General features: G+C 37.8%; 1 protein-coding gene across 2 annotated transcripts in view; it reads right to left on the minus strand.

Annotated features, from left to right (window-relative positions):
* Nucleotides 1–2,805: 2,805 nt before the first annotated feature.
* Nucleotides 2,806–16,075, minus strand: part of LOC116292178 (unconventional myosin-Ie) — a 36,449-nt gene continuing 23,179 nt past the window's right edge. Inside the window, exons 27-32 of one of the 2 annotated variants that reach the window (XM_031699444.2) lie at nt 15,924–16,070; nt 13,234–13,382; nt 11,732–11,978; nt 7,772–10,060; nt 6,824–6,999; nt 2,806–3,686 (exon numbers count right to left, since the gene is read on the minus strand). In XM_031699444.2, the coding sequence (XP_031555304.1) occupies nt 3,610–3,686; nt 6,824–6,999; nt 7,772–10,060; nt 11,732–11,978; nt 13,234–13,382; nt 15,924–16,070 (3,085 nt within the window). In that variant the 3' untranslated portion in view covers nt 2,806–3,609. The remainder of the gene's footprint in view (nt 3,687–6,823; nt 7,000–7,771; nt 10,061–11,731; nt 11,979–13,233; nt 13,383–15,923; nt 16,071–16,075) is intronic. The other variant, XM_031699445.2, reaches the window with a different exon arrangement.

The following is a 16,075-nucleotide window of genomic DNA, read 5'->3' on the forward strand; positions in this document are numbered from 1 at the left end:
TAGCTTCTTGAGTGCTTGGGGGGGGGGGGGGGGGGGGGACCTCTCCTCGAAGTCCCCCAAAAAATAGCTATCCTCCCCGGCCAATCTCTCGTAACTTCTCCTAAGCATTTTGCATTCCCCCAATTCTCTGAAAAATGTTTTTTCATCCGCCCCCCTTCCCCCCCAATTTTACTGGTAAAACTTTTTCGCTGCCCCCCTCAATTTCACCTGCCCCCCCCCCCCCCCACCCCTACCCCCTCTGCCATACATTATGAACGCAGCCTTACCGTTGTCTCGATCAGCCGCATAACAATGACAAGGGTGGTAAGAAATCTTCCAAGTGTGTTGCCCTAATTCCGGACTGGGTGTCATCGAAACGTTCAGCAATTCTTACGCTTATTTTCTTAATCAAATGTTTATCAAGATCCATACTAATAAGTTTTATTTGTTTAAGTTTCCGAATAAACTAATTTTTTTATAAAAAAATAATATTAAACATTAATATTAGTATTAATCTAAATATTTGTCGTGGTTGTATCGAAATAGCTAGAAGAATTTCTCATCCACTTCCCACCCATTTGTTTCATTTCTGTACCTCTCTCTCCTCCATTACTTACTTTTTATGCTTCTATCTACATAATTACCTTTTTCTTTTCTTTTTACCTTGGACTTACCATGTCTCGAACTTGAGACAAGATCCTTCTCGTAGTCTAGTGCGTTACCAACTATGGAATTCGCTGACAAAGTTGGGTTGGATCTATATTTTGTTAATGTTTTTCCCATATTACTGCTCTAGGTATATTAAATAACACAATAAAAACAAGCAAATAACACAGAAAATAATTCCTGCATAATGAATTGTTAACTCATTAGAGAAGTAATTCCAAAAACTCGTGCTTCGTGTTTCATTAGGGTTTCGAAACACTCGAAAACAATCAAAGCGAAAGTAATAAAAGCAAATTGATGGGTAGCATGTGAGTCACGCTGGTCGGTTCGGTGGTTTGAGCCCTGCGGTCGTCACTTGAATTGATTTTGTTTGATGTGTTGTTCTCTACGAGGGTTTTCTCCGGGTTCTCATGTTTCCTCCCTCTGTAAAAATCAACATGTGAGTTGAGCATTGTGTGCATAGATTATTGAATGTAGTGGTAGTGCGTGTGAGTGAAAAGTGTCCCCAACTAGTGTGAAAGCGCTAGAACGACCAGATAAATAAAATATATTTATTTACTCGAAAGCGCTAGAACGACTAAGCACTTAATGTTTTCTCGTGTTTGGAAACCCTAATGAAACACGAAGCAAGAGTATCATACCCAAAATCTTGAAAACCCAGAAATTTACTAATTTCAATGTACTCTTTTAACTAGGCTAACTCTAAAAACTCGTTCCCAGTCCTCAACTCGGGCAATAACATGAAGACATGCATCATCGACTAATAGTTTTGACTACTTTGCATACGGATTTAAAGCATGCGCAAACTTTTTTCACTCGTGTCCTTTGATAGATCATCTTTGTCATGTGCAGTGAGGTTTGTACGTCACTGCCTGCGCAGTGAGTCAAAAAGGCTCCCACAAGTTGAAGAAACCATGTCCAACTCATACTTCATATCGCCACGCGGTTGGCTCAAATAAATAAATAAATACTTTGTGGGTCGTCGATGATCGTACGTGAGACTAACCTTGATAGGACCTGTTTATATGGGAGGAGAATGATCCATCGGGTAGGATCTTCCTTGCAGACGAAATAACTTTTGCGTTTAGTTTACATGAAAATAATGATGGGGTTGTCTATAGCGCATTCACAATGTCTCAATGCGCTTTACAGTGCAGTGGAGGACTTTACGGGCTGCATATTAAGGCGCTATTAGCAGCCGTGCAGCTTACAATCATGAGTGATTTATTTGTACATTAGCGCTATGCCTCCAAATTGGGATAGGCTGTTGAACCGGGAGACAATCCCCTACTCTTACACAAATAATTCAACAGGCCGAGGCTTGAACCACGAACTGAGCTAACCGGGTGGCGGTTAGAGAACGGTACGTAGCGAAAGGGGAGTAATTACTCACATTCATACCACAGAAGTCCCAAGATAAATATCCCTTAGTCCTAGTAGGCGAATTCTCTCTCTTTTTCGTTTACATGTGTTTTGCTAGAGTCAAACACAATCCCAGTACTAGGATATTCCTATCTTTCAGACAGGAAGATCCTAGTACCCGAAAGAAGTCCGCAGATTCCCATGTAAACGCAATGCAATAAATGTATGCAGATAGGTTGATTCGCCTGCAAGGTAGATCTTTGCTGTAGGATCGTCCTCCTCCCATGTAAACAGGACCTAAGTTTTCATCTAAGTTTGGATGCACCTTTATCTCTGATAAAGTTATAAATGTCGTGTTCTGATTGGTTGGTTCTCTCGTGTTCTGCCAACCCCCGCATGCTTTATGACTGCACTTAGCATAGTCAAATCCAATTAGTCGATCAAATATAAAGATGCGATCAGAATGCAGCATTGATGATAGAGTACAAACACTAAAAGTGTGCAACACTTTGCAGTATTTAGTGGTAAATAGTGCTAATTAAACAATAGAAAACAATAGGATTAGCATTGTTTAGCAGTGTTACACATTTATAGTGTTTGTACTCTAGAACACTAGTTGCATTCGACTAATAGTTATTCTTACTATATTATATTACATTTCATTTTATTGGTTATACACTCCAATGTAATTTAATTCATGAGATTCAATAAACTACTACGACTACATAAACTACTACGTCTTGTCTAAGAAAACATAATAAGAAAACATTGGCACAGATTACAGGCAAACCAAAAATATCCAGGCAACTGTTTGATTTTTATTTCCTTTTTATCCATCAGTATAATAATTAACAATTAATGATCAAATTATTATATCATCACTTTTGGAATGTTTTTTTTTTAATTGATCGAAACTTCCACAACACATATTTATGAAACATTTTTTAATTAACTCAAAAACCATTGCTATGGCCCTTTTTCACAGAAATTATTAGCTAATTATTAGCTTCATTGCCGGAGTTCTTAATGTAAATTCCTGACTAAGGGGCCGTTTACATGGAGAAAACTTGTCCCTGCTACTCGAGCCAACTATATCGAGCGTTTATATGGAGAGAAGTTGTCCCTATAAACCCGGGACAACTATCGGTTTCAATGGAGATACGCATGCTCAAACGAAAAAGTTGTCCAGGGTCACCCTCTTTCGCAGAGACGGTGGCCCTTCTAGCCTAGGCATAGTTAAATATCTCATATGAACGGTCGAGATGAATTTTACAAAGAAAATATGGAAAAGTTAGCTCGCCCACCAGGGACAAGCTTTCTCAATATAAACGGTCCCTTGCCAATAAATATACTGATTTCTGCAAACGATTGAATGCTTAAAATAATTAAGAATAAAACTTTTAAAATTCGATTAATGTTATTGCATCATTTAGGACGTGTATTGCATCTACCAATAGTTAGACATTGAACATTGGTGTAGCCATAAACTACGAATATTACTGCCTCTACGCTAGCGTTAAAGCAATATTTTGAAGACAAATGAGAAATCTATCTATTTTCCATGCTAGCGTGGGAGAGTTTTGGCTTCTTTCATACACTTTTTCAAATCTTTTCTATGTAGTTGGAAGGAAAAAGTCCTTCTTTGCCCTTCAGCTTTCCAGTCCACCAACCAGATGCGTCTGTAGGAAATTGAAAGAATTAAATACAAAAATTAAATATTCGGTTTAAATCAAGTTTCATAATTTTGTTTCAGTTAGTATTTCTCGCTCTCAAGCCCAAATCCCTGTCATTCTTTCTGCGCATGCTCGATGAAATGCCAGAGACACCAATCTCGTACCCAGAGCCTGCGTTTCTTCTGGCCTGCGACGAAGAACGAGTAAATGGAAAATATTTTTGTTTTTGCTTTTTGGCTGAATTATTAAGATATTTTATTCGAATTGCACGCTGTCAGTCGAAGATCGGCGAATGTTTCCTTTGACTGCTCTCATGAAATATTAAGTTTATATCACTTGGAGGGAGGGCAGTGGCTTAACTGTTAAGCTAAAATGCTTTTATGTAAAGAGAATAGGCCACATTGTTAAGACAAGTTTTAAACTTTGGTTGCATAGCAAAGCGACAGAAATCACTTTTGAGTAATTTCAAAATTTGTATAAACATGACAATTGATTGAATTGATTGTTTATTGTGCACATTGAAACAAAACAAAACAATTTTTGGTTTTTTGGGGGATGTTACCAATACCCTTGGTGCCAGAGGCCATAAAGCCCCACACGGCCTCTGGCACCCAGGGTATGTTACCAAACACCGAAACAGTACCAAAACATTACATCAACTAGACTTTGGGATGTCATATTAAATACATGTGAGTTTTTTTAGACCAAGTTCCTTTATTTTGGAACGTGGGATTTAGGACGTGTATTTTGGCCTGTTTACTCATTGTTTAGCATGACAAGAGTGACCTCTGTTCAAAGAACATATATGATATTTAAACCGAACGACTATCCCAGAACTTTCTTATTTTGATATTTCATATTATAATCGCACCAAACCGCTCATGTTTCGTAACTTTGCCTTTACTCGATACGCTTTTATTCTCAATTCAATATACATTATACAACGTACTTGTATCATTTACTGTACCTTTGCTATCTATCTGCGATACCTATCCATATTATACTCATATATATCTCGTACGCTCAACTATTTCAATCGCCCACTGCCTTGATGTTTGTTTTATTTTATTTTATTTATCTATGTCTTTTCTTTTTTATCATTTTTCTTTAATCATTTTTCACGCACGTTCTCCCCCACCACCTCCCCCTTGCTTGGGTCCGAATACCTGTGTCAAATATAGTGTCGTAGGGTTTTTATTACCCGATGAATCTATGTTCTTAAATTTAACAAAAGCCCTTTTACAAAGTTTAAAAGATGGATATTTTTTAAACCATAAAATAATGCGGTAAACGAGGAACTACGAAGTATCATGCAGCCTATACAAACATCCTGTAACTTTAGAGATTTTAAGAATATCAGGAACTATCCCCTGACCCTACATTCGTGAGCTCAATAGACTTAGACATTATTGAATTTACACCCATATAGATTGTAAAAAAATATTACAAAGAAAAGAAAGCATACCTGATAAAACACTCCTACTCGTTTTTTAAGCACTACGTACGACTATAATATATAAATAATGTAATGTAATTTATCAAACTCATGAATAATTCGTGAGGAAAACACAACAGAAATCACGACCGTGAAGAGCGTTGTAAATCTGATACAAAATTGTGTTCATTTGCATAAACTTTAAGTTGGATTTTCTTGGCCAGATTCGCTTTAATTTTGAAAATTTTAGTGAAACACAAAGGAACTAACCTAGACGTTTGACAAGTAATATACAGTATTCGTGTCCGTGTTGTATCCAGTAAAGTTTGTATACAGTCAATTCAAAAAATGTTGTCGTCGACCAACTCAAGCCTACGCGACTGGACCGAAAGGAACTCTGGGTAGTAATCATTGAAGCCGAGTTGACTCCATCATTTTATCTGACTAGTTATGCCTGGTTTACAGCACGAACCTTCGTAGGCGAGCGGAAAGTGTTGAAGGAGACTTTTTTTAATGCCTTCATATTTTCGAAACTGTGAACTAAATCATAACTACTTTGTTTTTTCCCTAAACCCAAAGACATGCATTTGATGGATTGTTTCTGGCCATTATTATCTTATTACTAGAGGGAACAATTAATTCAGAACGAATATTTAACCGCTTCAGTGATTTTTACACATATTCCTTTCGGTCAAGTCGCGTAGGCTTGAGCCGGTCGACGACAACGTTTTTTGAATTGACTGTATCTGATACAACACGGCCACGCATACTGTATATATTACATAAATATATTATACTGATATATAGAATAAATAAATAAATAAATAATAAAAAAGAGTGATTAAATTTACTTATGATTGTGACCACATCAGATGCATTATTTTTGTTTTTTTCCCCCATTTTTACTGAAAACTGGAAAGTGAATTTGCCATTATTTGTTTGGTCAGATGGTCGAACAATATTTCCGTTATATGCAAATCTGGTATTATAGGAATGATGTAATATTACTCTTACCATAACTCTGCGTGTTTTATTCTATTTCTTTCAAATGTAACTTTATTTATTTATATATAAGATAGTGGAAAGAAGGCGTGGAAACGCTAAAAATACAGTATGCAAAACGGCTTAAAGGGAATACGCGAGCCTCGTTTTCGTTCGTGTTATCAAGATCACTTCATTGGAAGAAAAAAAACCCACTGAAATCAGGGGCGGTAAGGGGGGTCTGGCTAACAAATAGCAACTGGATTATTGATTCCTCTTATACACCTTTTGAGAAATCTAATCAATAAATGGCTTTTCCTCGAAAGCAAATTTTAAAAAACTTTTGTTTAGGAGAACCTGACAAAATCTATTGTTTCAGAGCGTGAGAAAGGTACATCCATTCAAATCCAATTTGAGCATGCACATTACATATCAAGTAGCCAGGTTTTTGGTTACCATCCATTACCAGAGTTTCTGGTAATTTGACGAGCATACGTAGTAAAATGACAAGGCTCTGGGATGGAGAGTGGAAGATAAAAGTATGTCATACATTTTTAATTCTCTCCCCTCCCCCCATAATTTGAAACATCTACAATGACCTTATTATTGTCAAATCTCAACTAAACATTCTTGTAGTGTAAGTTTGAAAAGTTTGATATGGCATGTCCTTTATTGTGAAGTGAATCTTAAAATTAGTTTAGTTGACAATATCAAATTCTCATCTTACCTTCTTTAACGATTTCAATTATATCGCCTGGTTGGAAAGTCAATTCGTCAACGTCTGAAGCATCGTACGGGTAAAGAGTTCGACATTTTGGAAGGCAGGGCGTTGGTTTAGGAGGCAGCCGGGGCTTGTTTGGTGCTGGAGGGCGAGTTTTCTTCCTGGAAGAATCTCTTTGGACGCTGTTCATTTAAAGAGTATTGAAAACTATTAGTCTGGTTATTAGCCAAGCGGTATTTGAACATTGCTAAGGTTATTTTTGTGCCAATTGCTTCCATAACACCTGACGAATGAGTAATGCGAGAACAAGAAATTGTTCAAGTTACGCGCAAAAAATGTTCTTCGTCGCAAAGAGCAAAAAAGTTTGGTTCGTATTTTATGTAACGAAGGACACTAATACTACCATGACTCAGCCCGGCAACCTTTACAACAACCATTTAGATTTATGGTAAAGGGTTTAGTTTATTGAGTGAGCAAAAAATGTTTTAACTTCTAAATAGCTATGTTGTTGGGTATCTTTATATCTAAGAGCTTAAACATGTTTTAAATTATGATTTGAACTGACTGATTTGAATCATTTAGAATTGAATTTAGCTTTAATTAGTTGATGGTTAATCGTCCCGTTTTACGATAGCTTTATCATGACTGAACTGGATTAGGATAGTCCACATCATAGTTCCCTGCGCCATCTTAAAAGGTGACCGTGCATGTGTATCGAAGAGAGGACAGAGGTGACCATGCTTTCAATGATAGAGACCTTTTTTAACGCCTTGGACGTCTCTATTATTGCGAGGCCACGGCTGTCCTCACCTCGATGGACAGGCACAGTTATCTTTCAAGATAGCGCCGGGAAATGTGGGGACAACTATTGTTTTTTTATTTTGCTTTTTAACTTTTTATTATTTAAGTATATTATGGTAATTTTTAGATTTTTGCCTCCCTTTGAAATCTCACCTTTCGTGAAAGTCAGTTTCATCAAGCTCACTATCATCACCGTCAAAATCATCATCAAATTCGTCATCACTGAAGTAGTCATCTTCAGAGTATGAAGCATTTAAATTATTGATACCGTGATTCGCATAATACTGATTATACCAATCATAGTTGACATAATCAGGATTCGTCGCACCAGCATCACTGTTTTTCTCCTTAGAATCAAGAGGTACGTCAGATGCCATTTCCATGGCACGACTTGCAATTTCTCGTAGGTATTTGATTAATTCTCCATTTCTCTCAGGCGGTCCCCCTTCTTCCTTCTTTTTTTCTTCCATAGTATTAGTTTGAGCATCAGTTACATTGCCACCATACTCTTTAGTTTTCTGCGACTGTGAGTTACAGTCTCCTATTCCTCTTGAAGGCAAGTCCTTAGATGGCACGGGTGGAGCACGTCTTTTTTTTGAGCGTGTTAAAGTTGCTCTATTTTCGTCACACTTGAAAGAGGTATTCCTTGTCAGAGCGCCTTGTAAAGGTGGCGGAGGAGCAGGCCAAATGGGTTTCACAACGTCTAAACAAGAATCATCAACTTTTGAATCAGAGCGGATTACTTGGTGTACACTTTCGGTACATACGTCGTGTGCATCTGCTGCAGTGTCAGTCTTCTCTAAAAACGTTTTCTTGGGAGATTTGTTATTAGTGTCGCGACACTCCGCTACAGTTGTTTTACTTGATTCATCACCCGAATGATGAATTAATGCTTTGTGATGCAATACGTTCTTACTTCCCGCGGTTTCTAAAGTGAAGTCTTCTTCTTTGGAAATAATCTTCTCTGTAACTGGCTTATTAGGGGTAACCGGAAAAGAAGTCAAGAAAATACCATTCTTTTCTACAGTAGGAACATTTCCATCATTCGAACTAGAAGATGATGATTTTATGTGGGGTATCTGTTTTGCGTTAAAAGTGGAAGCTCCGCTTTTACTATTTACTTCTGTATGCTTGGTAGGATTCTTTAAAATACTTTTCAGTGGTGCTTTTTTAGTTCCACTCGTAGGGACTGAAACGGATTTCTTGGAATAATCGATGCTTACGGCTCGTCTTCGTGCATCGTCACCTTCCCTGCCATCTTTGTCAATAGAGAAATGAGCCAAGGAATAATGCACATCGGCTACGGAGTCTTGCTTTGCCGCAATAGGTGAAGTAGCATGCAGATTTTCCATGCTCACATAATCATCATTCTTAGTTAGTTTACTCTTTGTGCGATGACCGGATGACACAACATTGCACGAAGCTTGTTTTTCAATGCCGCTTAAATGTGTTGCTTCACTGATAGTTTCATGGGTTAATTTCGTAACATCTCGTAGTACTTTGTTATGCTTTTGGCCCGTCATAGCCATTCGATAGCTAGCTGTTCGATATCCATGAGGAATAGTCGCTTGACGCACCTGTGCTCCCTGCTTCTGTAAAATATTAAAATCACGACTACCATTGTCTTGTCTACAGTTCAACATAGATCTCTCTAAGTAACTTTGACTGTAATAATCAGCAAACGTACACTCATGGGTCGTGACCGGTCGGCATGAACGGTGTTTAGAAGGTAGCGTACCGTAAGCCATCTGGCTACTCTTGTACGCATTCATATCGTTCGCAGTGGATGCAAAACTAGCCAAAGTAAGCTCGTGAGCTGTTGCAGGTCTAGGAAGCCGCCGTGTTCTTGAGCCTTTTGTCTTTTCGTTACAATCAAAGTGTGGCAAGGTTCCAGTTCTAGATTGTAGCCTGGTCGTGTCATCTGTCGATCTCTGTCTCCCATATTCAGTATAGAATACTTGGTTCCCGTCATTATGCGATAAGCCAACGCGTTGCTTTGCTATTCCATCTGCTAACTTTTTAGTTGAACAAGTTTCATTAAAATCGGTGCTGCAAATTTCGATAGTAGTTGGAGGGTACGCATCTTTATGGTACTGGACGTTTGGTTTTGATCCTGCACTCGCATTTTTGATTTGGATATTTTCTGTAATGGCTTTGACGAAGTCTAAATCTCTGTACTTGCCTCGCTGCGGTTGTGACTGCAGAGTTTCACCAACATCTCCGGGTGTATCCTCGCCTGCGTCTTGTAGGGTTGCCCTTACTGCTTCAAAATGTCGCTGGGCTCTCTCTTTTTGCATCGAATCACTCTCACCAAACGATACAGATTTAGCGCGTACTGCTTTCACTCGTTCAATGACTCTACCACTTCCGGCGGAATAGCTTACACAGCCACGGTTTGGAATGCGTTGGACTTTACCAGGCCCAGGGTTGGAACGGTTGAATCTGTTCACAGTTGAGAAGTTTTAAGATGTTATTTGGTTAGAATTGGTAACTGAAACGAATCTTAGATTTAGAAATTGAATGGGATTGGGCTTACGACTGAGTGGTGCATGAGCAAAAAAAAAAAAAAAAAAAAAAAAAAAAAAACACAAGACAACGAACTTGATGTAACGGTTCCCACATTATTCATGAAGTTAACTTATTTCGTGAAAGGTGTTGACTTTCTTTCGGATAACATCACTGGATGTAAGACTGAATTTCAGTTACTAATAAATGAGTAAAAGTCTTGAACCGGCATACAAAATACAAACTGGTTTCCCAAAATTTCCCAGCCTCGTATTTACATGAATTCGTTTTATATTAAGACGGAGTTTAGATCTATAAGTTTTTATAATTTACTGAAATATTTTAAAACGAAAGAAGCACAAGTTAGAAAAATTTATTGCGTTTAAACGAGTTTGATAACAAAATGAACAGTACTAAAAGTATTTAGCACTTAGTCCTCGAGCCCGAATAGGCTATGAGTCAATAGCCCATGAGACCGAAGTCTGAATAGGTTTTTGACTCATAGGCCATGAGGGCGAAAGGACTAATTTTTTAGTCAAATCCAACTAGACGGTCAAATATATAGATGCAAACAATTTTGAATCAAAGTTAAATTTAATGTTTAAGTCTTCGAGACCAGCACTTTTCACTACTAATAGCCCTAATAGGCTACGACTTATAGTCAAGTAGTTGATCCAGTCCGAGAACGCAGCATTGATGATAGACCACTTAGTCGGATTTGACTAAAAGGCTATATAGACTATAAGGGCATGCATGTTTAATTTTATATAAAATGTAATATATATTTAAAGACTTACATATACATACACACGTTTTACATTTAAAAGTTCAGCAGCTTTTGTTTTTACAAAATCGCACAAAATAGATTTTCTGCCAGCAAGCCCTTTCAGTTTTTTAACAAATAATGGGGAAATAAAAAGAACTTCGATTTTTCACAACTGCAATCGCTTTTCGGCCTTTACTAGAATAAGTAGGTTCTACTTCTACATACGACTTTAAATGTAGCTGAAGTAACGGATAAAGTTTCTTCGATTCAATGTAATACACTTTGAAAGGCTGTTATTGAAATTGCGTGGAAAGTAGCAGTAAAGACTACTAAATGCGATGAAGAGGCAAAATTCATTCAAAATGCATAAAGACGGCTAATTCTTTGATTGAAAGATTAAAGCTTTCAAAGAATACTTAAGGAAGCAAGCACACACACAGCGTTGCAAAAAGAGAATATTAAAATAATTTGCAAGTGAGGTTGCTGGTAATGGCGCGATCCTCTAACCTAGTGTAATACGAATATTTTGTCTCTCATTTTGACCTTTACAGCGTTTTAAACAGAGAATCATATTTAAATAATTTGCAAGTAATGTTGCTGGTAATACGAATATTTTGTCTTATAATGGACAAATGTTTGTGGTTGTTGGCTTGTATCTTTTTTAAGTTCTTGAGCAAACATGTAATACGACACATAACGGACAACAGTTTATACGACACAGAAATGTGATTAAACAAGACGCACACAACAATAAAGGCAATCCCTTTAGTTAGTACAGCATTATAATTGGTTTATTAACATTGCTCGTTTTCAATACAATGATCATTTGTCAATGTACTCACCCACAAACTCCAGATTCTGGTGTCATCATAAAGCCAGAATGAACATCAACTTGTGCCTGTCCTTTGGCTAAATGTTGTGCTCCAGAGGATGGAAGATGAGGCTGGATAGAAGACTGTCTAAAAGCGTTGGAGGCGCTACGTGAACGATTATGAGGACGCGCATATGCTGCGCTAGACGGGGCTCTAGGTGCACCCCGATGTGGTTTGGCTGGACTGTGGCTTATCTTCGTTGGCAATTTCCCTGGCCCTAAGTGATTATTAGAAAATCCAAGTGTTAAAGGAAAGGAAAGGTGGCTGGCTGAATTACGCTAGATTCATAAAGCATGTTGTATAATGCCACTCAGAGCTACCGCGCAGTTTAAAATCGTGAGATTTAGTTGATTTTATGTCATAATGGGTTAAGCCGCCAAACGCAGTGGGCTCATTATACTGCACCGCCTCTCACCAATGGGACCCAGGTTCGAATCCTAGATTCGGTGTCGTATGTGATTAGAGTTGTTTGTTGGTTCTCCCTTGAAAGACCCATAATGCCTTGCGATCAAAGATGGCCACCGTATCGTCGAAGCAGTCCATTGTATCCTACTAATCCCATATAGGTAAACTGTACAGTTATTTTCTTAATATTGTAACATCATTAAATAATCCCATATAAGCAACTATTGCATTATTTTCAAATTCTCTTTCCTGCCATTCGCATTCTTTTGAGGGAAAACTATGACTTATAGAATCAGTCTAGTATAGTTTGGGATGATACAATTACAGTGAACTCTCGCCTTGCGGACACCCCGATATTACGGACACCTTGCTATTACGGACAGGAGAAAAATCCCCGACAATGATGACAAAGAAAATGACCGTAAAAAACTCTCGCTATTGCGGACACTCGCTATTACGCACATGAGGTGACGGTCCCGAGAGTGTTAGCTGTAACGAGAGTTGACTGTAATCTGCAATAGTACTACATGTCTGTCCAATTTGGAAATAATTGAATTAAAAAAATTCCTCTGACTGCCAAAATAGACTCGGCCTATTGGCTTTTTCCAATTTTGTCAGTCCTCTGAATTTTTTTTTCATTCAATTATTTCCAAATTGGACAGCATATAGTACTATTACCTATGCTAATTGGACAGTTCTTGAAAATTAAAAAAATAATCAAGCTTTTACCTATATGAATTAATAGTAGCTATATAATTGATAGATAACAGGAATCCATGCTGTCCAATTAAGAAATAATTAGACTCAGCCTGCGACCTCGTCCAATTTTGGCGGTATTGGTTGGGGGGAAAAGTGGGTCAAGTTGGCATTGCAGTGCATTTGGGCCTGCTTTAGGGGACGAAATAGACGCACCTAAGATAGCCCCAAAATGCACTGCAATGCCAACTCTACCCAGTTTGCTCGTCAACCTTGGAATGGCTCATTACAAATAATAACATGCTGGTGACATGTTGTTAGCATCACAAAGTAGACAAAACGTATTAACGCATAAAAATAAGTGTCCTTACTTGTTTCCTTTGGTAACCCTGTTGCTATACTGACATTAAGAGTTTTGCCTGATGCTTTCATGAGCGGGAACTCTGAATCGCCCTTTGAGAAGGTGATGGCTCTTGATCCTCCGCCACCCCAACCCTCCTTCTTGACACTAAAAGTGATGCTAAAACAGTAATGGAGAAACAACAAAATTAGCACATAGAATAACAAATCTAACAAAATTGCATTTGTTCAGACAACATACAAAAAATAACCTCAAGAGCATATAAACTAAGATAAGGAATCCCCGAACCTTATCATTTGCACACTTTGATGCAGTTTTTAGAATCTATTCTAAAAATATCATTTATTTGATCGCTTGATTTTGTGCACGCGCATAACATGCGCGCGCTCTACGCTGTTTGCTAACGTTTTCTTGTGCTTTTCTTATGTTCAAATATTCAAATCTGCCCTCAAGATGACGATGTAGGTCGAAAGCCTTGGAAGATAAATGTAAAAATACTCCAGAAAGTTAAACAAATTGCTACTCAATTTCCTATCGTATTTGCCAAGCTTTCGACGTGCACATTCATATTCAGGGCAGAGTCGAAATAACGGAAACCCCCCCAAAACGTAAGCAAAAAGCGTAGAGCGCGCGCAGTAAATGCGCGTTCAGAAAAACAAATGGTTTAAAAATAGCATCAAACTGTGCACATGATGGTTGCCAGGCTATATAGGGGGGATTCCTTCTCTTACTTCATTTTCTCTTGATAACCTACATTCAATTCACACAAGAGATCGCAACTATTTCCTAGGTTAAAAGCAGAAACTCATAAAGCATAACGGGGTTGAAACGGGTAACACTATTAACTATGCTCCAGAATATTCAGTTATACAAATTAGGAGTTTTGATACCATATTTGGAATTGTAATAGCGCAGCAGTGGTCCCACAAGGATTTATTTATTTATTTATTAGTTTCGCCATATATTAAACTGGAAATATAATAACTGGGAAAAAATACTGTGATATATATGACAGGGTGACCGCAACAGTGTTAAGCCAATTACTGCGGGCCCAAATAATGTCTTAAATGAAACTTAGTGCATAAAGATAATTTAAGTAGATATATTGACACATTTGAATCAAATAACTAACAACAGGAGGTAGCAAGAGTGAGGTTTCTGCAAGAGTTACATTTTAAACAAACTGTTTTAAAAGTACGTGGGTCGTAACAGTTGTAACTGTCCAGTGACGTTACGTAGTAACTTAACATGGCGCGTTTAAATGTGTTGAGTTTGTCCATGTTCAGATTTAGTTCATCAGCGAGAGCGTTCCATATTCTGGTGGCCTCTTGACCATGACGCTCTAACGAAGCATGCCATGGTAACGAAACTTGGTAGCATGAATAGGACTAGTGTTGTAAGTCATTTGACCACGTGATAAAACGTTAAGTCACATACCACGTGACTTACGAACCGAATGTTATCGTCAATTTTTGTGAAAAGTCATGACTTACAAACGGTTGCAGGTAGTTATGTCATTACGAGAACTGGCTCGCTTGCACATACCTCTCGTGGGCCAAACATGTCGTTCTCTGGTGGACGCGCATGTCATGGCCCTTTGGCTATATTGCCTGAACGAAGCATGCTATGGTAAACGACAAAACTTGGTGGCATGGCTGGGACTTGTGTTGTTGATCATATGATGATGAGATATGACGTCACATACCACATTACTTACGAACAAAAAGTTTTTGTAAATAGTCGTGACTTACAACCTAATGCCTTATCTGATGGCTCCCTAGGCAATGACCACGAGACATTTAGATTTAGACATCTTAGATTTTGTCGCATACCACGAGACTTACGAGCCGAACACCACATGCGTCCATTTTTTATGAATAGTTATGACAGAAGTGAAGTATTACATTGTTACTGACTAGAATACTTATATGCAGTAAGATTGCTGATCTTACGAGGGCGAGGAGCTAAAAAAAGTACGTTAACTCTGTGATTGCATACATATTATGACTAAAAGTATTGATAATAATAATGGTTAATTTAACAACACTATCTAGTAAACAGATTGAATTAACTCTAGAGTTTTAAATAGCAAAAAAAACGAGAACAATTGAACAATAGGTTAATTTAATATGTATAAAATAATAATAATAAATTAATATTTATGTATTTGTGCTTAATATAATTCGAGATTTTACAAAACGTCTTATTTTGGACCAAAGCGTCATGCGCAAACGGTCAGAGACTGTAAAAACTGTTGAAAACACGAGTTTCTTACATCCTACCAAGTTTCGTTACCACAGCATGTGTGTGTGTATTGGGGGAGGGGGGGGGGGGGGGGGGGGGGCACCAGAGGTTGGTAGAACGTGCTAACCTTACATGACATTTCCTGACTTTCAGAGAAAATTTACTAAATCTTCAAATCGAACATTTCGGATATCTGTCTTTAACTTAGTTTTGGTAATTTTTGAAGCAAGAAGACGTGATTTATACTATATGACTGTCACACTGTTCAACCTCCTTTATATGAGTTTGTTGTGCTATATACTAAAGTAATTTTATTTAACCCGTGAAAGAAAAATGACTATTTAGTTAGTACTAGTTGATAAAAAACTTCACTGCGATGGTTTTGATTCTCGCGGCTTCATCACACTGATATCGATCCCAAATGCGTAATAAATATAAATATACTATTATACTAACCTTCCTGAAATGTCTATCTTCAATTGTTTACTAGTTGAATCTTCATACTTGGAGGCCAGTAGAGTAAGAAATTCTGTCTTAAAAACAGTTTCTAGAACGCTATCGTAATCTGGCAAGTGGAGAACTAGAAAGTCGTCCTGCAAATGACTGGG

The sequence above is a fragment of the Actinia tenebrosa genome, unplaced genomic scaffold, assembly GCF_029948245.1.
Source record: "Actinia tenebrosa isolate PJP-AT-01 unplaced genomic scaffold, QUT_ActTen_1.0 PGA_scaffold5__44_contigs__length_20552954, whole genome shotgun sequence".
Taxonomy (NCBI): domain Eukaryota; kingdom Metazoa; phylum Cnidaria; class Anthozoa; order Actiniaria; family Actiniidae; genus Actinia; species Actinia tenebrosa.